The sequence below is a fragment of the Conger conger genome, chromosome 6 (genome assembly GCF_963514075.1).
Source record: "Conger conger chromosome 6, fConCon1.1, whole genome shotgun sequence".
Taxonomy (NCBI): domain Eukaryota; kingdom Metazoa; phylum Chordata; class Actinopteri; order Anguilliformes; family Congridae; genus Conger; species Conger conger.
This window is the reverse complement of record NC_083765.1, coordinates 32,304,374-32,326,951: the sequence shown is the minus strand read 5'-3', so window position 1 is coordinate 32,326,951 and position 22,578 is coordinate 32,304,374. Positions and strand designations below refer to the sequence as shown.

General features: G+C 45.0%; 1 protein-coding gene across 2 annotated transcripts in view; it reads left to right on the top strand.

Moving 5' to 3' along the window:
- LOC133130380 (phospholipid-transporting ATPase IA) overlaps positions 1–22,578 on the top strand; it is a 125,869-nt gene that overhangs the window by 65,529 nt on the left and 37,762 nt on the right. For both annotated transcript variants that reach the window (XM_061244940.1, XM_061244939.1), the window contains 9 exons: positions 3,360–3,432; positions 6,270–6,375; positions 7,773–7,855; positions 10,425–10,474; positions 11,101–11,170; positions 11,749–11,833; positions 12,432–12,571; positions 14,124–14,262; positions 17,079–17,143. In XM_061244940.1, the coding sequence (XP_061100924.1) occupies positions 3,360–3,432; positions 6,270–6,375; positions 7,773–7,855; positions 10,425–10,474; positions 11,101–11,170; positions 11,749–11,833; positions 12,432–12,571; positions 14,124–14,262; positions 17,079–17,143 (811 nt within the window). The remainder of the gene's footprint in view (positions 1–3,359; positions 3,433–6,269; positions 6,376–7,772; positions 7,856–10,424; positions 10,475–11,100; positions 11,171–11,748; positions 11,834–12,431; positions 12,572–14,123; positions 14,263–17,078; positions 17,144–22,578) is intronic.

Below are 22,578 nucleotides of genomic sequence, written 5' to 3'. Positions count from 1 at the left end.
CTCTCTCTGAAGTAGAAGGATGGACTGTCAGAGGGAAGCCATGTGCAAATATCAACCTCATACCCCAAGCCATAAAAAACTTGATAAAATAAATATCAGAAGTCATTTCTTTCTCGATGGTGCTCATGAATAATAAATAGCACCAGTCATTGCTGTAATACGGTATATTGCTTTTTGCTGATATAAGGAGCAAATATGAGTGCTCTAAAATGCCCAGTGTCAGAAACTCCACACACTAAGAACATGAACCTCATCCTAAAAATAAGTCCAAATTACCTCCTTTTTCTTTCGTGCGTACTCTGGCTTGAAAGTGACCCTAGAACCGCAGTTCTGTGTGTAATGTTGCCTCTCACAATGTGCATCAGCTGCCTGGCAGGGGGTTGGCACTGCAAGGATAAATTTGGCATCGGCAGACACGGCTCCACGACTGCACGCATATTTACGCCTTCTTTCAAAATGCCCTGTGCGGTTCACTCTACGGCGACAGGTTTCCCCCCCCCCCCTGGGATTATAACTGAAGGCTGCAGTTTATTTCATTCTGTGGGTATCAGCTGCCAGGCCCTCTTTTGACAGTACCTGGTACAGCTCAGACCCAAGCCTAGTCCATTGGGTTCTGGCTGTTCAGAGCTGTCTGCAGGCAGTCCCTCCCACAGAGTACACCACAACCCCACAGTTAGCACACATTAAAGCACACACAATAGTGGGCTTTCAGATTGCAAATACAACAATTATATTGTTTACTGTGCCATGCCTGTTCAGGGCTGGCATTGCATGCTCTCATTGTCATGCCAAACACTTGGGCTTGATCTGGAGTTTGAGGACTTATTTTGTTCCCATATTGCTTTTGTTTGTATTATATTGATATTAATACTTCAATTTGTTTTGTAATGTATATGCCGTGACGATACTTCAGGTCATATCTAACATTAAGAATGCTGTGCAGTGAACCCCAAGATGGGAATGGAATATACTACTACAGTAAAGTATATTGTACTTTTTTTCCTGCCAGGTCAAGAAGATCAAGTACAGTGAAAAGATTTATTTTATTGAATGTAGGTTCAAGCATACAATGAGGATCTAATACCCTATACTTTATTCAATATTTAACATTTTTTGCAGTTTTTCCATTTATACAGACCAGAGTGTGAAGGTGATCCTCAAAATCAGACTTCCTCTGATGAAGTTGATCTAGGGATGCTTAACACTAGCATGCTCAGTTATATGCATGCGACTGTTGAACGAGACACACATCTTTTCCTCTGTAAGGCCACTGACACTGTGCTACATCAGTGCCAGGTACGTTTTGTGATGTCATGCTGATGTGCCACGCTTATATCACTCTGTGGCCTGTCACTGTCTTACCTCTGTCCAATCACCAGACACTGGTCCTGCATGGGGGGCAGGGCTATTTCAGAAGGCTAATATATCCGCTGTGAAATGCTGATTGCAGCGGAAGCCTTTAAAGAGGCACACATGCCGCAGACCATAGTTTTACATAGTACTTGCATATTTTTTATGGTTTTAACGCAAGCAGTTTCTCAGACTGCAGTCTTGGAGTATTCAACTGACAGCCCAGTGGCAAAATGTCGCTCCCTGTAGTCTTGGCCCTTCTGATACAATTATGATACACCTGAATAATGCTATGTTTAGAGGTCAGGCTAATTTTTAGGTTTTAGCACACGCAGGCTCCAGCAGTTGCTTTCCCGTGCGCATCCGCTATGAAATTCCCCCCGCGCATCAGCTGTCGCTTTGGGAAGGGGGAAATCGATAACGGCACTGGCCCCGGAACGACTTAAGCCCCAGAAATCTCATCCCGCTGAGACGAATGTGGCAGTAATACCCTCTGCGTTTGGCCAGATCAGGGCCTGTGGGCAGCGCTAATCTCCATTTAAATGCACAGCACCCGAGCAGTGGGGACATGTAGACCTGAGGGAGGGGGGAATGGAAGGGTTTGGGCAGGTGATGCTGGCCCAGGGAGGAACAGGGCAGCCGTGCCCTCGGGCTCAATCGCGAGGACCCTCTAAGCCCCCCGAAGGATGTCTCGGCTGTGGAGAATGGAGAGCAAGTGGCTGGGTTTAGAACTGCAGAGCGGTGGGGAGGGGGGGTAGCGGGAAGCACTGCAGGCTGACGGCGGCTTTCAGTGCCCAGACCTGTGCTCATCCATCACTGCCAGGACGCTCCGAGCCTGCAACAGCGCTCTGGAGGCTGCTGTGCTGCATGAGCTATGAGCCCAGCGCACAACGAGATGTCCCCACAATGCTACTCAAGTGTCTGTGAGACAGAGCCCTATGAACAATGAGATGTCCTCACAATGCTGCTCGAGTGTCTATGAGACAGAGCCTTATGAACAATGAGATGTCCCTACAATGCTGCTCGAGTGTCTATGAGACAGAGCCCTCTGCAGAATGCGATGTCCGTACATTACTACTCGATTGTCTATGAGACAGAGCCTGCTACAGTCACCACTGTACCTGTCACTACCAGTGGGCTTAATATTTCAGTCACGCTACACAAGAGCTTTCATTTGGGCTTCCTCAGAGGGCCTCACATGGTCTTTCTTTATGCAGGTTCAGCATTACCTTTTCAAAAACACTGGCTGCTTAAAGTTTCATTAAATTCCTAGTAGCAGAACATACTGTCATGCAGTTGGTCGAGTGACAATGAGGCATTTCTACTCCCAGAAAGTGAGACCCCTTTCCTTCTTGAACGCTTCTTTTCGGAACGAGGTCCTTGTGTTCTGCATATTGTAACATTTCAGCATCTTGACAGGCTTCCTCAAAATGGCAGCAGGCCTGAATGAGGCTCTTTGGGGATGATGAGCGCACCTTAAAAAAGTGTTTTTCACACTGCCATTCTGAATGCTTTGTAGTGAACATCAGTGATGCCTAAGCAAAGTATTGCGTGTCTGTACCAATTATTATTGATCAGCTGGCTGTCAAATTCAAAACTGTGTTTTATATGTTTAAAATGTATGCATGTTCAAAGTGTACATCTGTGCCCATCTGTATACAACTTCACCGTTATGTTTCTTTGTGCTGTGGTGTTAGTAGCCCACCCCAGCTGTCTGAGCATTGTCTGACATTACATAACCTGCACCTCTATTTAAAGCCTTCACGCCCCACTCGGTTAACCCTGAACGCACGTGATATTAAAAAGCATGTGAAACCGGCAGCTATTCCTTCTTCCTCATCAATCATGGTTCTCTATAATCGTCGCAGCAATCAAGCAGATGTGGTCTTTCCCAGTCTGTGGGGGCTTTCCCCATATGTTTCCTCTGGTCTGTGTTCAGTTGAATGAGTGCATAAAATCACTCTCTCTCTCTCTGTCTCTCTCTGTCTGTCTCGCTCACTCTCTCTCAGGCACACAGCGCAATCAGCCGAAGAAGGAGGGTTTAATGATTCCAGCTTACTGGAAAATCTCCAGAGCAATCATGTAAGTACCTCTGGATGGCGTCTTAACCGTCCCTAGTGTACCCGAGCAGAGAATTGTGGAGAAGAACAGGAGTGGTACATTCACTGAAATGAGTGAATAATAAAGCAGGTCTACGGAGGCCCACAGCCGGTTAAATCCAACATGATACAGGGGATGGGCATCGCTCTCCACACGTGCCTTTGTGAGCTTGAGAATCATACAGCTTGTCACATGAGCACTGATTTCCTTACCATACTGTATGTCCCACCCCGTTTAGTGCCAGGAGGCACATTGATTGATTTTTTTCAGTTGATGGTGCTAATTTGTTCAGCTGTAGTCATGCATTCAAAGGGCACCAGTGGAGACGTAGCCCAGTGCAGACAATGAGAGAAACTGGATTATAAACATCAATAAAATGTTAGTGTGGCTTTTTGCACTGCATGTCTACCTTTTGACAATATTTACACTACCTTTGTTAGTTGGGACTACTAAAGCACAGGTTACATTCTACCTGTTGTAGTTAATATCGGACAGTAAACCAGCCAGGTGTCTGGCCCACTGTCTCCCTCACAGATTGAATCCTGGAAAAAAAAGAAGAAGATTTTCTTCTCTCAGCCTGTAATCTTTGTTGTTCTGGAACCTTCCAGGATCTCATTACTTTGAACCTAAAGGCTGCTGCAGATTGGCATCACCCTAGCCTGGTGGAGGTGGAAACGGGCAACATTGATTAGCCGGTTGTCACAAGCACTGCCTGTCAAAGGGTGATATTTTTAATGCAATGGTGTCACACTTGTAGCTTGGGCTGTCAGAGGATCCCTAGACTGCTCACATCCTTTTAGACATCTTCAGTATGAAGCGGAACTCCCCAACAGCCATGGCATGATGCATAGACTTAAGGTCTGATTTTTATTTAAACCACTGTTCCCAGGAAAGGATACATCTTTGGAGGATCCGCTAATCCAGCAATGTTTTGTTTGGCTAATTGATGTCCAGGTGTACAGATTATCTTGACGCTAAATAGGAGGAGGAGACGCTCTGCTTCACACCATGTTACAGGACACCTCAGTTAGTGAGAGCACGTCTGTCATGTGGCTTTGTGGCTCGTTTCTGTTACAAATACGGCTCCATTATTTGTGCATTAAAAATGTACTGTATAATCATTCAGAACAAAGCGGCATCCCTCTAGCCACTGCCTCTTGAATGCTGGCTAACTTGGGTCATTAGCACCCACCTTGCTGGAGGCTATGTGAGTGCAGCATGTTGATCGTTAGCACATGGCTTGCTTAAATGGGTTCAAAATAATAAACAGCCAGCAGCAACATCCAAACTGGGCAGGGTCAAAGAAGGCATCTTCTGAGCCTGACTACGAATGATAGCACCTCCTGTTCAGACCCAAGGAAGATGGTAACGCTGTTCCAATGATCTGTTTACATCCCAAAGTCTCAGACTGTGAGCGCACAACAACTCTCAGCCACACGGCAGGCTGTGGGGATTCTCGGAGTGCCATTAGCGGGCATTTTTCAGGGGAACATTCTAGAAGGCTTGGCCCGGACTTGGACCGCCGACTGCCTTGGCCCCGCCTTGCCCAGGGCAGCAGGCCAGCCTTCCCTGATTAGCATTCCCGTCTGCTGCACCAGTCCTCCCCGCCACCTGGTCTCACTGCGCGTGCGTGACCTTCTGGGGAAACTGTTGATTTCATTTGGCCTTTTTGCTTCCACTTACCGAGAAATGGCTCCGGTCTGCCCGGCCGCGGGATGCAGACGCAGATTTGATCAGAGGCAAGGCCTCTTCGGCTCGGGTACTCACAGTGCTAGCGTCCGTCGCTGCTACAATAATGCTAATGGCATGACATTCTGCCACTTCAAGGAGTCAGGAGCAATGTTCCTGGAATGTTTTGTCAATGTTTAAACATTGGCCCAACATGGCAACAACATAGTGAGAAAATGTTTTGTTCGCTGGGCTGGGCAATGAGTCCGGTTATGCTTGCTCAAGGAGGGAGAAGAAAAGCACACCAGAACTCTTGACTGCTGGAAGCTGTGCATGTGCATTTTAGGGCACGTGATTTATCATTCTCTTGACCCTGTATTGAGTCTATTGAAATGACAATGCTGTTATTGTACTCCTCATTGTTTCAGTGCATTTCAGTGGTCCCTGCTTCAGATTCTGATGTCACTGTGCTCTAGCATTTACCCACAGTTTCTCTGTCCCTGATGCTGTAAACACTTATCAGAGGGGCGTCTCCTTCCAGACATTCCCCACAGGCCTGATGTTTTAATATATGATTTTCTCCAGTATCAATCAATAGGAGACTGGGCAGCGTATTATTGGCCGCCGTGCGCAGCCAATAAAATGACCCACTGCTGTCCTCTACAAGCCTGTTGTGCTTCAGTCTGATCGAGGTCCTGAAAAGCAATTTCGTCGCCCTCGATTTGTTTTCATTGGGAATCAATTTTTGCAAAAGTGACAATACAATAGAAAAAGTGTAATATGGAGTATTTCATAATTTAGCATTTACCATTCTGTGAAGGGATGGGCTTTGTGTGGGTTTCTTTGTATTATGATCTCCATATGTCTAGAACTGTATTTATAATACCTGTATTTACCAGCAGGTATTACAAATGTTTATAATATTAACTTATTGTTTTTTATTTATTAATTTTTGTTACAACTTTCTAATGAGTATAGTGCTCTTGAACTCAACTGCTTTTATTTACTGGTAGTGCTGGTTAGAAGATTCTAATCACCTGTGATCTTACACCTTACGTGATGAATGTACCTTTCTGCCAGGTGCCTGACTTTTATGTGTGTGTGTGTGTGTGTGTGTGTGTGTGTGTGTGTGTGTGTGTTTGTGTGTCCAGCCCACTGCCCCTGTGATCCTGGATTTCATGACCATGATGGCGATATGTCACACCGCCGTCCCAGAGAGGAGCGACGATAACATCATCTATCAGGCGGCCTCTCCAGGTGCGTTCTGACCGGCCACGCCAGGTCACTTCTGCACAAACGTTACCCGCACGAAACAAACCCCACATGCAAATTATCGTCTTCTCGTACTGCAGTGATGTTCACGGAAATTGCTGTCATCCTCTTTGCCACTCCCTGGTAATGAGCTGAACAAAAGCCATGCAGAGTCTTCATTTACAATTAAACAGTTTACAATCATCAGCACTCCTTTTTTCCAGCTGTGATGAATTTTCAAATTAATTTCAATTCAGGAAATGTTTATTGTCCCTAACGAGCAATTTCTTGCAGCATAGTTGTAAAACAACATAAAAGTATAAAAGATAAACATTCGAGAGTGCATTAAAAAAGCATTAAAAGTGTGGAAGTACAACCGCATACTGCACGTTGTTCTCTCAATGAGCTTAAACGGCAGCATGATTAAAAAGAATAGCAGAGCAATATATTGCACATTAAAACAACGGCTGTTTCATTCCCTCATTCCTCAGTGTCTCCTAGATTGAACTAAATGCCTGGCTTGATATTTGACAGTTGCTGGGTAAATGAGTCATGGACACATTAAAGCACGTATCGCACAACTGCTCCTGCAAGGTGCACTTTGCCCTTTAAAACTGTTCGCTGTTTGATGCAGAAGCAGTCGTTCAACCTCTCACCAACCGTCCTCATCCCTGGCTATGCTTAGATTCTTAAACAGAGGTTTATATCTACTTCTTCCATAAGCTTGGGAAAAACAAAGGCTTTTATCTGCGTACTAAGAGTTCAAAATGTAATGCTGTGGACATGGCCTAATTCTCTTGCACTTAAAAGGACCCCTCCCTAGTAAACAGCAACAGAACTTTCTCAGGCACATTGTTTTGAAAAGAAAGTTATTCATCGATTTGATCAAACTCTCACTCCCTAAATTTCCCTAGATACTCTTAGTCGCACCTGGATGTGTGTGTGTGTGTGTGTGTGGACCCTCTACAGCTTGTGATTAACAGCAATGAATTCCCTGTTCATGAGTTTGTCTGGGAGTAGAGAGCTGATAAAAGCGTACTTAGGGAAGGTCATTACCTTTTAATTAGTATGAGCTTTCTGATGTCCATTTGAATTACAGTGAATCTGTGTCACACAGTTGGCCTTTCTTTTTCTCTGATTGGTCTTAAGTGTTGGGCTGCTTAAGGTTGTAAAGTAGTGTAGGTTGGATTAATTGAACAATATGCACCCAGAAAACAAACAAAACTGTAATCTTAGCATTGTTGTAGCAGTGCCTTTACCTTGTCTTTGACATTAACATCGATAAAAGCCTCTTTGATTGAAGAAGGGGTAGACAAATTCGGAGCAGTGACCAGATATGGCTTCACGTTTGCATGTTAGCATGGGCTAAATTTACCCATAATTCCCCTTCCTGTTTCCCACAGACGAGGGGGCGTTGGTGAGAGCAGCTCAGAACCTGGGCTTTGTCTTCTCAGGGAGGACCCCGGACGGCGTCATCATCAAATCTGTGAGTGCATTGTGGGGTCGGCGGGCGGGAGCGCAGGGTGTTGTGTCATCGGCTGATTGTGCGACCACAGCACTCAGGGTTCCTGTTGTGCCAGGCACGCTCGGTGCCAGGAAAACAGAGACGTCTGTGTTCTGACATCAGAGGGGCGGTCCCAGGATCACTTGATTTCAACCCGTCTCACAAACGCTCCGTGCTGCAAAACAAAAACCAGATTTCAAAAGAGAGTATGAATGTGAAATTGGGTTGTTGGAATCCTTTCGCTGAGGAAGATAAGAACCATGGAAAGCAGGAAGCAATGTTTGTGGAAGAAAATTGAGACATAACCCCCCCAAGCTCAGAACCACTGTGTGCGCTATTTCATTAAGCGATTTGTGTCATGACTGGTTAGTTTGCCCCTTTCTTCCTGATAATTGGCTGACCTGATGATACCGGTGATGGAGAGGGGTGATAGAGGGACAGGTCAGATTAATGTTCTCATTTTAATCAACAAACCTCAGCTGCCCTGATTCTAAAAACACATTTCAGCATCCCTAGGGCCAGTTAGTCCCATTGCCGCTCTCTTGGTTGCAGTTTGGAGCAGTCGAGGCCGACCTTGTGACATAATTTGTGCCCATCTGCTGGAGATTTGGGAAGCCTCATCAGTGAGGTGGCTTTGGAAGAGCTAATAGGAAACACAGCACCTGCTTCCTCCACAGTTTGGTCATTACGACCTACGAGTGCTCTGGAAATGGGTTATATTGTAAAAGAAGAGGTAGGATTGGAAAATCTATTGAAGTGAATGAAATGGAATGAGTTAATCTGTCAGGAATGAACTTGTCCAGTGGAAACCTCAGTGATATCCTCAAAAACCAAACACAAAAACCAAGGGACAATGCTTGGCCACACAGACCATTATTCTTTGTTTTACATCTAATTTGATCACTTGGAAAAAATAATTTAATTTAAATGTAATTGTTCTGCAAAATGTATGCTTTGTTTGAAATTATGGTTTGGTATGGTTTTTTTACTAGGGTATGAACAGCTATCTCAGAGACTGTGGATTGCAATTGTGGTTAGGACGAAAACCAGCATGCGCAGGTGTACTCCAGGACCTAGTTTGGGAAGCACTGATATATAGTTTGCAATACCTCTTAAACGCTGATGTTCAGTGCCGCCTTCATCGTAATATAGTCACTGTACACACAGTATGGCGTTTCTCCTCTGTAAATCACTCAGTAAAATTTTACACCATAAGATCTTTATGGACTCTTAATTAATGTCACAGAATGCCAATTAAATCTAATCTTGCCCCTATTAATTATCACATTGGAATCTTTGCTGTAGTAATCAAGCATCCCACGATGGCATTATGATTTATGAATGGTGTCAGTGGGAGAATCGCACTGTGAAATATTACTGAGGTCACACCTTTGGGATGGTGGGGGGTCTGCTTTAATACGGCGCTTTATCAATGTAACGGAAATCGCTGCAGGCCCCATTAGAAATCACTAAACTGTCTGTTTTAGAGATAACGGCTCAGCTGAAGACTATTGCGTCCATTAAAAACAGTCAGGAAATGGCAGCCTTTGGGACACACAGGCCTCATGCTGTTCTCCTCTTAATTGAAGATTTTGAATAGGGCGACCTCAGCCAACCTGGTCCTGCAGGCTTTAATCAGTATAGAGACCGAGTCATTTCTTTGGGCCTAGAGGATCATAATTGCCTATTTTGATATAAAATCCCAGCTTCTGTTCTACCCAAAGAATGGGATGCAGTTGTAGTGATAACCGGTACATGGTAATCCATATCCATAGGTGTTGACACTATGAAAAGATCTAGAGGTGAAATTTCATGTAGAGCTACTATTCATAGTTATGTGAATGTTAGACACATCGTTATTCAGGAAAAAAGAACATGATTGAATAAAAAATAAAGTGACTTTAGTTACTATACTGCCACCTGGTGGTGTGTGTGTGAATGTGCGTGTTGGCGCATGTGCATGAGGGCATGTCTACAGTCTCTTTAATTCCAGATCACAAATTCTCTTGAGTTTATAAATGTTTACAATGCTAAAGAAAGTCAAAAATAACCTCGTGTGCTTCTCTTGCTCTCAAATGCATTGAAATGCAGTGTAAAAAACCTTTACTAATAGAATAATAAACAATTTATTAGGAAAGTTTTTTTTTTTTTTTAAACCTGAGAAAGTCACTGAGATCTTTTGGATTTGACTGTGTTTCACATGGATATAACAAGCAAGCCATGTTCCTAGGCTGGGGCCAATGTGTACAAGGGGTAGCACATTGGCCACGCATTGGGTTCACTGCGGTGAACCCATATTAATCTGCACCCCTGTGGGACTGTTGCACAGGAGCGGCGGACATTTTGATATGCTGAGATCATGCATCCCCTAACACCGTTCATTAAAATGTTTCATTTTTATTCCCAGATCTGGAAGGATGTTGTAATGCCTGTCTGCCTTTACGGCTCTCCCGCAGAAAGAGCGCTTTACTGAGTGCCTCTGTGCTAATTGGAAAGCTCTGTTGGATCATTACTCTTTACAGCTTTTCTGCTTTCTGTTTCCTTCCTTTAGCTGGGCCAGGAGGAGAAATACGACCTGCTGAACGTGCTGGAGTTTAACAGGTAGCCCTGGCCACACAGGACAAAATATATATTCACATGTATATCAAAACAGTTGAAATATATGGCCATGTATGTTGGTCCTTCCTGAAATATAGTGCTTATATTCTAGAAATATATTTCAAAAGACATGTTTTTTTCTGTATGGGTTGTGCTCTCTCTATCTGTTTGTTGCATCCTGTAACCCAATGCTGTTGATCTGATCATTAACTGAGGACAACGGATGGTTTGGAAATCAGTGTTACTGACTTTCTAAGTTCTCTGGGCTTGGTTCTCTGTGACTCTTTAGGGACGTAATAACCCAACCCATTTGGTGTCAGGTTTGTTGTTGAAATTACAAGTAGTACTCCGCACTGAAAGAAGAATTTTAATGAATGTCACCTTCCTCCTGTTCGTTTTTCCAGTTTGTTATTTCACTTTTAAAGAAAATCAATTTGTTTCACCTCTCACAACCTCATTCTGTGGGCTTGAATCAGTGGTTTTAGGGATTTATTAAGTGTTCTTGGTCACCATGTGTGTATTTCAGGTGCTTGTTCACTATGTGATTTTCGTGCAGTACTTACCGATAGTTGGTTGTCATTGCAGTGTATGACCTGCCTGTGATCTGCCCCTTCTTTGGTTTCCCATAGCAACCGGAAGAGGATGTCAGTTATCATGCGCACGCCTTCTGGCCGGATCCGGCTGTATTGCAAAGGAGCTGTGAGTATGCCTTCTCAGGCAGAATGTTAGCCACCTAAAGCCACAGGGGTCCTCATGGAGGTCTACATAGGAAACATGTATTCTGCAGTCGTTCTCATCTGTATAAAGAGTCCTCTTTTCTATTTTAATAGCTGCACTTCACCTGTTGGAAATTGAGGTTAAACAGTGTCTGGGGAAGTCCTTTACCAGGACACTCTCTGTGGTCAGACCAAGCAGGAGTTTTATAGTTTTATTATCATCTCTGGTAATAATAAGTTTGCTTTGCTCCATAAAAGTACTTATGCCTGCCACTCCAAGGTGCTAATTACAGTATGCTGCAACAGGTGTTTCTATCCTCCTGAGAAAGAAGCGCTATGCTGTTGAGCCCATGGAAGCTCCAGATTGTGAGCTGGACTGATTTGTATTCAGTCTTCTTCCCCTGTTATCTCCTGCAGCTAACAGAGCATTTTGTATTCAGCGTGTGACACGTTGAAGCTTATAAACGTCTAAACATTAGACTTCACCGAAGCTAAATGGCCACAGCTGGAGGGTGTCGGTCTGCGGTGGCAGTGACCGGTGTGACCTCTGACCCCCTGCAGGACACGGTCATTTACGACAGGCTGGCCGACAGCTCCAGGTACAAGGACATCACGCTGAAGCACTTGGAGCAATTTGCTACCGAGGGTGAGTGAGCGCGAATGTGTTTCTTCAGACTCCATGCAGGGACACTCTGCCCGTGAGGTCATTAGTTCCCCTAGCACCGCCGTATCGAAGATGAGCTAACCTCGCTGTCACCGCGAGCTGATGACTCTCATCAGAGAGCCACAGATACACCCCTCCCAGCTTCTTCTCCGTTGCTATGGTTACTACGCTTGCCTTGCCTATTGCTCTGCGCTGTTCTGTTGCCTAGAGGAAGAATGACAACATGCAAGGCCAAATAGTTTTTTACCTAATCGAAATAATTGTATTTATTTCTGAATGCTCAAATATACAGTACAGCATGTGTAGAGTTGTTTCTAAAAATGAACCTTTTTAGGTTCATGTCCATAAAAAGCAGATTTGTGAAGTGCTTGCTTGGGGGGAAAAAAATAGTTTGCATGGGGTTCTTTCCTCTCAACAGTATTTCCAGCCCAGGTGTGTTTTGATTTGCAGTGTGTAAGGGAGTTGTTGGTTTAAGTCATTGCTGATGTTCTGCTGTGTGGCAGCAGGCTGGCACTCTCAGTGAAAGTGTCATAGGTGGGGAGGTGGAAGCTCGCTCACGCCCTCGCCCTCCGTCTTGCAGGGCTGCGCACGCTGTGCTACGCGGTGGCCGACATCTCTCAGGCGGCGTACCAGGAGTGGCTGGACGTGTACCAGCGCGCCTCCACCGCCATCAACAACCGCGCGCTGAAGCTGGAGGAGAGCTACGAGCTCATCGAGAAGGTCAGGGGTCACCCTTCCATCCCAGAATTCCATCACAGGATCTCAGGCCAGGCTACCTCGAGTGCATGGAGAGATTTTCTACAGTACTCTGCAGCTTTCTGTTGCTTCTACCCAATGTCTTCCATCATGGGAGTTTCACTACATAAGAGCATAATACCTGTATCTGTGGTCAAAATTGTGAAGTTATATTTGCCTTGAAACTGATTATATTATTTATATCATTTCACTCAATGCCCCAGACCCCCTAGAATAAGTTTATCATTCATATACTGTATGTACCCACTTTTAATTCCACAGTATAAGTATTGGAATTTAGATGAATGGGGAAGTGTAGAATAATATGGCTATTTTAGCCAAGTATGAAATATTTTACTAAATTAAATGAATTTTTAAAAATCTTTACTAAATTAAATTAATTAAAATTCATATCCAATTACACCCATGTAAGTTCAATGTGGTATGTCTGCTTTCAGTATAATGCTTTTTTAACCTTTTCCATGGTATGTATGTGAGGTCATTTAGTCATGCAATTTCAAGTAAGCTACAGGTACCTACACTCCCCATTGTTCTTATATGTACGTCTTAGTACTAGTGATGTTCTGTTTGATCTGTTTGTGGATAATGCAGACAGTAAATTCACTGAAAACTCTTTTTTTTGAAGTTATAGTACAGTACATCTTCCTGAAAGCTAAAACATGAGGTTTTCATTCATTTGTCTTTGAGTGAACCATGACTTTAAAGTTTTGAAATTCAAACTCTTTGCTGTAGAAACACCCTGCTGTGGAAGAAATCCACACCGTACATCAACAAAAAAGGAAACCTGCTCTAGGAATTTAATTTGGTTCCCTACAAGATATCGTCTGCTAAGCAAACAGGCACTTTAATGATTTATTTGCGCACTAATCCGTGTGTTTGCCCAGCACACACAAGGGCAGTGTGTGCTGCTTCATGCCTCTCCTCCACCACGTGAGGTCACAGAGTTCAGCAGCCAGACCCAGCTCCAGCCTAATCTCCAGCCTGGTCACTCTGGCATGGTGTACTGTGGGCTGTGCTGTGAACACAAGCAGACCACGGTGATAGTGGGGATAGTTAGGTCACTGGGGTAGAATCAGGGCACTGTGTGGAGACCAGGTGGCTGTGCTCATAAGTCACAGTGCCAGCCCCAAACACCCTGCCCACATAAATGAGCTCAATCACCCCAATAAAACCTCTCCTTCATTGGACAGAGTGCAGGTCTGCAGTTCACCACTTGGTGGGAGCATTTATCTGTTTTCTGCCTGTGTTCAGTTGCCCAACTCACACACTCACACTCGCACTCACACACTCACTCACACTCACATACACAGACAGATGCCTAAAGTCCTTACTGAATTCTTGAGTCAGTCAACTGTGTGTTAAATATGAAACTTCAGTATGTTTCATAGGTGCTTATCGGGGCGAAATAGAGGTGTAGGTGAAATGACAGAGAAGCTGCTGCCTTTCTTCTCCTCTCTCTCGGGAACGGTGACTGCTGTTGAGTTACATATCTCTCTCTCTCGGTCTCCCTCTCCAGAACCTGCAACTATTGGGGGCCACAGCCATAGAAGACAGACTCCAGGACAAAGTCCCTGAGACCATTGAAATGCTTATGAAGGCCGACATCAAGATCTGGATCCTGACCGGGGACAAGCAGGAGACCGCCATTAACATTGGTGAGACATATCCCACAGAGGTGACATAGACCTCTGTTTCTATAAGGAGCACTGAAGCATCTCCTACAGAAGATGATGTTAGCACTTGGACCTTGGTCTTTAGTCTGGTGAAGGATGTCTGTGATTTTGTTGTTTTGTGCATGCTGAGGGCTTTGATTCAAAGGATACAGCAGACCTACAGGCCTCTATCACACACAGACGCACACACACACGTACGCACACATGCACAAGCGCACACACACACACACGCAAATTTCATGAGCCAGAAAAGGTCAGTCTGTGGCCGTACAGTATGGAGAAACTGTTAGCGTAGCTGTCAGAGCTTACATGTTGATGCAGGACGTGTATTACAGAGGTTCAGTACCTTCACAAAGGGGCACGGTTTCCCACCCTCAGATGTGGCGGCATTAGCTACGACGCTAACGTGTGGAAAATAAATCCCATTAAGCGCAGGCATGAACACGGGAGGCTGAGAGAATGAAGTCCGCAGCCACCTCCCTGAATCGGCCCTTTGTGCGGTAATAAGACGCACGGGAAGCGGGGCAGCTGGCGGAGCGGTGTTTTTATGTCTCCGCCAGCTGACAGGGCCGTTCTGTAGCGGGGATATTTACTCAGTTCCGACCCGCTCCCCAGGGCTGCTCGCCACCTCCCTGCACCGACTCATATCCATAATACCCGGCTCCTCGGACTCGCTGGGGCCAATTAAAACCCGGCCGTGAAAAATGCTGTGCAGCGTGCCGTGTCGTAAACTTTGTGTTTACCGCAGTAAAAACTCCTTCCGTATAAAATATCAGTGTGTAGGCCTGTATATACACATCTATAAAACCTTCATGTTCTTTGTTTGATTTGCCAAGCGAGCCATCTTTCGGTCCTTACCTGAAAAAGAGAGACTGTGATTGAGAGAGAGATTGAAGGAGAGATAGATCAACAGGTAATGATTAGTTTAAGTGTATAGTGTAGTACCGTCAGTGTTGCTGTGGACACATTCTTACCACATAATGATAGTGACACCTTATTTGACCTTGGTGTGGTTCCGGCCTCAACCAGGGTCCTTGGTGTGTGGAGTGGACTACGCTGGTATGGAGGGGCACCATGCCCACATTTTTAATGAAAGCACACTGGCGCTGGTCTGTGTTCTGATGGTCCAGGCCTGCAAAGTGGCCCCTGTGTTGGTGTTGGCTTCCCTCCTGGACACAGCAAGCGAGAAGGCAAACGCATCCCGCCCTGCCAACTTAAACATGGGCCCAGTCGCCCGACTCCTCCAAGACCAAGCCGGGTTCTCCACATTTCCCTCAAACTGCCCCCACTCTCCCTTCAATCTCTGCGCATCTTTAGCTACCGCCCCCGTACTCTCTGGGAGGACTATTTAATCCCACGTGTCACAGCACAGCATTCCCCTGCTCACCCGGGAGCCACTAGAGTTTAGTTCCGCCTGAGAGGAGTAAATAAAGAAAGTATCCTTTTTCCCTGGGTGAAACTGGGCCGGCTTGGTCACGGTGCGCAGAGTCTGTAAGATAAACACATTACTCAGCTCCAGGAGTCGCCAGTGGCCCAGGGGGCTGATGTATGGGCATCAGTCACGCTCAGGGGGGGTGGGGAGAGGGAGCGTTTCGTCGGTAAATATTTGTAAATTAGCCCATTATCACTTAAGAAAACAATCCGCAGGGCCCAGGGTCGCGACCCGCGTGGTGTTAAAGAGAGAGATTTACAATCTGGAGGCGACGCATTCAGACAAACCGGAGAAACCTCTCATCTTACTCACGTTCTCACACTTAGTTAGCACAGACGTTCGGTCATTGTGTGAAGGTTGATCTGTTCTCTTAGCCATAGTAAATGGGCTAGACTATGTTATAATGAACTCGAAAATGCTGAAAAGAAAGAAATATTATAATGGAAATTCCAAATGATTATAATAGTAATGACAATGATTTTTCCCTCATAAAACAGTATTAGCACTGATGAATAACACACAGACAGATTTGTCATTGGATAAACTATTTACTTCAATTTGGTATATATATATATATATATATATATTAGGTTTTTACTTCAACCTATTTTTTTTTTTTTTTTAGGTTTTCTCAATTAGAAATGGTTAGGTTAATTTTCAGGTGTGGGAAGAAAAAAAAAGAAATTTGAAATGTAAGCAAAAAATGTCCAATGAAGCCTTTTCGTATGTGTGTAACATGAATAATATGTCAATAATATTTCAATCCAACATTGAATAAGCAATAGGAAAATCCCAAAGGAACAATTGAGTAATCACTTTATAAAAAAACATGACACACACATTCCATATTTGTCAACCGATACTCCTTGTAGTTTTTAACGACATCCAAATTCCTTCCATATTTTCTTTCTATGACTGCATTTAAATTACACGCCGAGAGAAAAGACCGGAAAGTCTCTTTTATGAGAGTCATTTGTCACACACATTTTTATACCTTGTTATTAAAGGAAATTAATTGCCTCAAGCTTGCCAACAATTCAGCCTGACACTAGTTCCTGGGGACCTTGTGGTGAAAAGTGTTGGGAGCTGGCAGTAATGCATTTGGCAATAGTTGTCAGAAGTTAGAAAGGCGCAGGAAAACACCACGGCCCTCACAAAATTGCTTTTCAGACAATGGTAGGATTTGTATGCATGGAAGATTAATTGAACCCTGTGCGTTAATCTCATATTGTATGGCCTGGAAATGGCCTCAGGGAGATTGCCTTGTGAGGCCATGTTTGAGCTAAAATTGAAAAAACAAAAACAGTTTGTGGCTGATGGTGTTTTTTTCAGGTTCACAGCTGACATGTGTGTCTTCTCCCTGTAGGGCACTCCTGCAAGCTGCTCACTCGTAACATGGGCCTGGTGGTGATCAACGAGGGCACGCTGGACGTGAGTACCTGTGCTTCCCCCGTCCCTCTTCCCCTCCTCTGATCTGTCCATCCCAGCCTATCACAGGTGCAGCGCGAACCAAAAGAATGCATGTTTCACGTCAGCCTAAATCAAACTGACCTGTTCTCATGTGGTTTTTGTCAATACTAGCATAGAGCTACATGTTTCATGTGTTAAGAGGACCTTTAGCCAAATAAAATTGCAACGGGATACCTCTATCCCGTCTAAATAGATGGCTCTATATCTACTAAGTTGGCTCGAAATGTCGTAAAGTTTGTAACGTTTGTATACCGTTACACAGGTGATGCGTGTGTCACATTTGCATCTCTGTAGCGTTGCCATGTTGTTACGGTGTTATGCCAGCACTAGAATATCACGTGTTAGCTGGGGAGCGGATCATTGGGAAGTCTCTGCTCGTCCATGCTGTTCGGGGCATGGTTCACATCCTTACGGACAAGGTGCGGTTTGAATATCATACTGGGAAACACAGCGCGGCTCGCCTGCTTTCTGCATTTTTTACTTTCTCTGTCTTTTGAAATTGAAATGAGTGCGGCCTTTTAAACAGCCTCTCTTTGTGGACTGGACTGATTAGTATTATGATTTATTGGAGCCTCCTCACGAGGAGGAGATGAGAAACCGGAGCCGTTTCTCTCCTCCCAAAGCGCTCTGCGCTTTCCCTCCCACCTCCTGCTTTCCTTTGTCTCCTCATACTCTCTCCTTCTCGTTCTGTTTTCTTTCTCTCACCTTTCGCATGTCTCTTCGTTCAGTCTCTTCTCTGGTTCTCTTCTGGCCTCCTCTGGTTCCTGCTGTCTATCTGTAACTCTGCTGTGATCTTCAGCCCGTTTGTTCCTTCTGGCCTCGAATGGTCTCTCCTGTATTTCTCCATCTTTATTCTCTTTCTGTCACTTCTGACCTCTCTCTTTCTTGTCTTTGCTTTCCCCTCGCACTCAACCTCTCTGTATCTGCTTCACCATTCTCTCTCTCTCTTACTCTCTCTCTCACTCTCCTCCCCCTGGTTGTAGTACTTTGTCTTATTCCCAGTAGTTTGATTGACAGTGAGCTGAGGCAGTTAGGGGATTTGACAGAGTGGTGGGAGGTGGGACAGCCCACCTGTGCAGAGGAAGTTGTGTCGGGAACCCCCTGCGGTGCCGAGCGTGTCCCCCTAACGGGGGGCTGACAGACAGCTCTCAGCGGGGCCTGTCGATCAGCGTGCGTGCTGTATGTACAGTGAGAACAGGCCGAGCTGCAGTCACGGTACGCTGGAGGCACTGCCAAGATTTTACTGTGAGGCTGCAGTCCGTCATGTCACTCATGTTACAGAATGCTACATTTAATCTTCCCCAGTGGCAGTCAATTGATGGCCAATGAAACTACCTGACGACATCTGAGAGTTTAAAATTAATGGAGTTTTTACTGCTTCGGTTAGTTCCAGAGTTAGTTTGAAAACTGCTCCGGGGCTACTGGAGCTGTTCCCTTCAAAGATATATACCGCTGGGCGTTTTGTGTTTTACTGTTTATAAGTTCGCTAATAATCTTGTACTAAATTTGTACTGAATTGAAGTTAACATTAATATTTGAAGATGAATTCATGACTTCTTGGCACACAGTAAGTAGACAATGCTTCTCAGAAAGCCTGGTGAGCGCTCTACTCATTAACCTGGCTGCACCACAGTAACTTTTCTCTGAAAAAGTCATGATTAATGAAGACATGTTTAATGAAGCGATGGGGGCCCACCAGCATGAAGTGCATAATTGGAGATCAGGACCAATGATCTGTGGCCAGCCGTTTGACAATAAAAAGCTTTTATGAAATAGGAGAGGGAGAGAAATGTAGTGCTTGTGTGTGTGTGTGTGTGTCTGTGTGTCTGTGTGTGTGTGGGTGTGGGGATCAGCAGTGTGAAGACGGCAACAGCCACACAGTCATATAAGCATCATCCCATTACGTCATGGCCCATATATCACATCAGCTGCTTCTCGGGGTCTGCACTTCATGCACGAAACGAGCAGTGTTTGTCAGGATCGCTGAATGAGTGTGTTTGTGTGCATGTATTGCAACACGCATGGTGGTGGGTGGTCCGTGAAGACGAAAGGGAGCGGAGCCACGATTACTCACTCCGTTAATATCCCTTCCGCAGAACCTCCACGAGCCCCAGGGTTCCCCGTGTAGCGGGCTGGCGCGTCTGCAGCTTCCCCCGGGCGCTCGGCGCCGTCCCAAGGAGCCCCGCGTGTCGGTGGAAGCGGGAGTGTGTTTGCTAACGGGCGACTCCTTCCCCGTCCGTAAATCAAACTGGGGGCCGCGCCCCGGTGGCCTTCTCCACCAATTCAGCCATAACAAAGAGAGCCGTGGAGGAGACGCGCGGAATTAGCGCTAATATCCCCATTTAAGAGGCGCTGGGAACGGCGGGGCTTAGCCCCCCCATTACAAACGGCTGCAGGCTCTCCTCCCCCCGACTGTGACAGCTCCCAGTGAAAGCCTGATTAATTGTAAAGGGCCCTAATTAAAGTCCCATAACTCCTGTACGCGTACAGTCAACACGGACAGTAATCCGCTAACCACATAGTTTGCTCGCCTCCAACAGTGATACCAAGGCGAGTGTTTCCTGAGTCCTGAATAGGGGTTACTAAAGAGAGTTTGTCACTTTCCTTTCTCAGCGAATATGGTAACTCACAAAGTACTTGATTGTTGATGCTGTATGCGAAAAGCAGGAACTCAACCAACGTATTGAAACGAATAGTCATCCATTTTCTTTATTTCCGATCAAATTTTACTGTTTGTTTTATGACCATTTTATCACGTTTGTCCAGTTTTGTCAACAAACAACACATTCCGTTGGACCACAGGGCCAAACATCCATGCCCCACAATGGGCAGAACAAATGCCGTGTAAAGGTCCGTTTGCTCGCGCTCATGGACCTGTGCTTGAAGCCCAAAGTCAGCAGTTCCCTCTACACATTAGTCCTGCCCCAATGAACATGCGTACACACTGACACTGTCCAAACAGTGGGATTAGCATCTCCCACGCATGCTCTCTTACGCACATGCACACTCACACACAAACACACACACACACACACACTCTCTTACACGCACACACACACATAAAATCATGCACACACACCCACACACACTCATGCACACACACACACACACACATACACACACTCATGCACGCACGCACAGGCACATAGTCACACACTCACACGTATGCACATACACACGCACATATCCACGTATGCACACACACATACGCCTGCACACACAAACACACACAAGCATGTAGTCTTGTTGTTGATTCCCCTGGCCCGAGCTGTCCCATAGAAATGCTCTGTTCTTTTCCCTTCTCACGCCCTCTCATGCTCGCAGTTCAGACATATCTAGTTTAAATGTATTATTGACATGACACACTTTACAAAACACACTCCCAAAGCGTGTAGCAAATATAAGGGAGAGGAACATAATTGTAGACATAATAATAATAAATTACAAAACACTGTACTCAAAGTAAATCCAGTTAAAACCTGGGTCTCCCTCCATCTTGCTCTTCTCTCTGTGAACTGCATGGCCCCAGGGTCTGACATATTTGGGTTTTGGGTGCAGTCACAGGCGCTTAGCACGGACACATTCGCCCAGGGTGAGGATATTCTCCCCTGCCCTGGCCTCGTTTGGGTCCCCCCCTGGGGCCCGAGTCCCCGGCGGCTGTTAAGAGGCGCATGCCAGAGGTCTGCAGTGATAGATGGGTGGGGGGGAGGCCTCTCCAGAAAGGGCTGTGGGCCGAGAGACAGGACCCCACTAATGAGGCGGAAAAGCTCTCCCACCTCAGTGCCGCCCGTCACCCTGCTCGCATAAACACAGCTTGTTTTCTTTTGTTCGTGCCGAGGAGGGGGGGGGGGGCTTTTCTGTTATTTAAGGTGTGACATCATCGCTGCCTTTTCCCTTCGGGGGGTTTTCTGATGCATTGGGCAGCCAAAGCCTCGTTGCTGGTCAGGTGTTTAATGTCTTTTCCAGAATTAGACACCCAGGAACGCCTCGGACAGCTGACGCCTGAGCATTCGGCTCGAGCTTAATGTGCTTAGAGACACAATCGGACAGTAAAATGGATGTATTGCCTCCCAAGCCGTTGTCATGAAGTCATTAGTCTGGCTGCAGAATTAATAAGGAATAATAAGTAATTGTGTGATAAGAAAAACGGGAATGAGGGAATGCAAGAATGGAGGGTTTAGAAAGCGTCCTGCTGAGAACTGGAATGGACAGAGATTTTTTCTTTCTCCGGTCATCTTCACGCTCATTAGTTGCATTTTGCACTGATTCTTTTTTGTTGCTATTAGACTAATTTGTATTTTGAGTGGTGAAGGGCTATGATGACATCCTCTTGATAAAGGTTCATGAATACCACATTATAGGAACAACAAGTTGTCTTTTAAAATGTTTACTTTCTAAAAGTTACTTTAGTTGAAAGTGTCCTTTTCCACAGGACGGTACGTGGCATGATGCAGGAGTGTCTCCATGCCAAGCTAGGCTGGCTTCTCTGTATTGCTCATTGTTCCAAAATATATTGGATATAAGGGTGCACAGAAAAGGGTGTGCGTCTCTGTGTGTGTCTGCTTTTCCTTTTCATTTGGGTTGCTCTCTCTGCTCCTTCACATTCTGTATGTGCTTTTTGTCAGAAACATTATCATTTCTCACTGCACAAAATTCATTTTGTTTTCCCAAAATTTGTTTAAAACATATTTTAAAAATGTATTTCTGTATATGAAAGTAAAACAAAAACCCAAAGAAATTGTGTTTTTCTTTAGTTTCCTTTCCAGTTCTAATTCCATCTGGACCCAAACAGCTGCTTCCTTCATGTTCTCTTGTGCCGATGGATGCAAACATGCGTGTCTTCTTTCAGAGTTATGGACCCAATGAGCCTGGTCACGCCAATGCAGTATTTAACCTCCTCTCGTGCTAGTGCTTGTACAGTAGAGGTCAATCTCTCCCCCAGAAAACTTGCATCAATAGACAGTTTTGTTTTGATTATCACTTTAAAGATTAAATTCAAAGGTCTGTTAGCTTGCAGTTCATCCATACCTTCTCTGGTGCCTGTTCCTCTGGATTATGCCCTTCTGGTATTTAATGAAACAAAAATGCTAAATAAATAGAAAATCCTTGGGCTTTTCAGACATTACAATGCATTCAAATGTAGCATTAATATTATGCAATTAAACATAATAATGGTATAATCCTGAGGACCTTAAGTACCAACATGAACTCATACTCCACAAGTTAGTTTTCATAAATCCCTGCTTTCTGAATGGTGCATATAGTCATTCCCCTTTATTTTATTGGGTACAACTGAACAGTGCACCCAGTTTAATTAATTGTGTTTCTTGATTGTTATGGAAAACGTGATTCTGTTTTGAAGTGTCCAGTTCCTGTCTTGTAATGTTCTGTTCCAG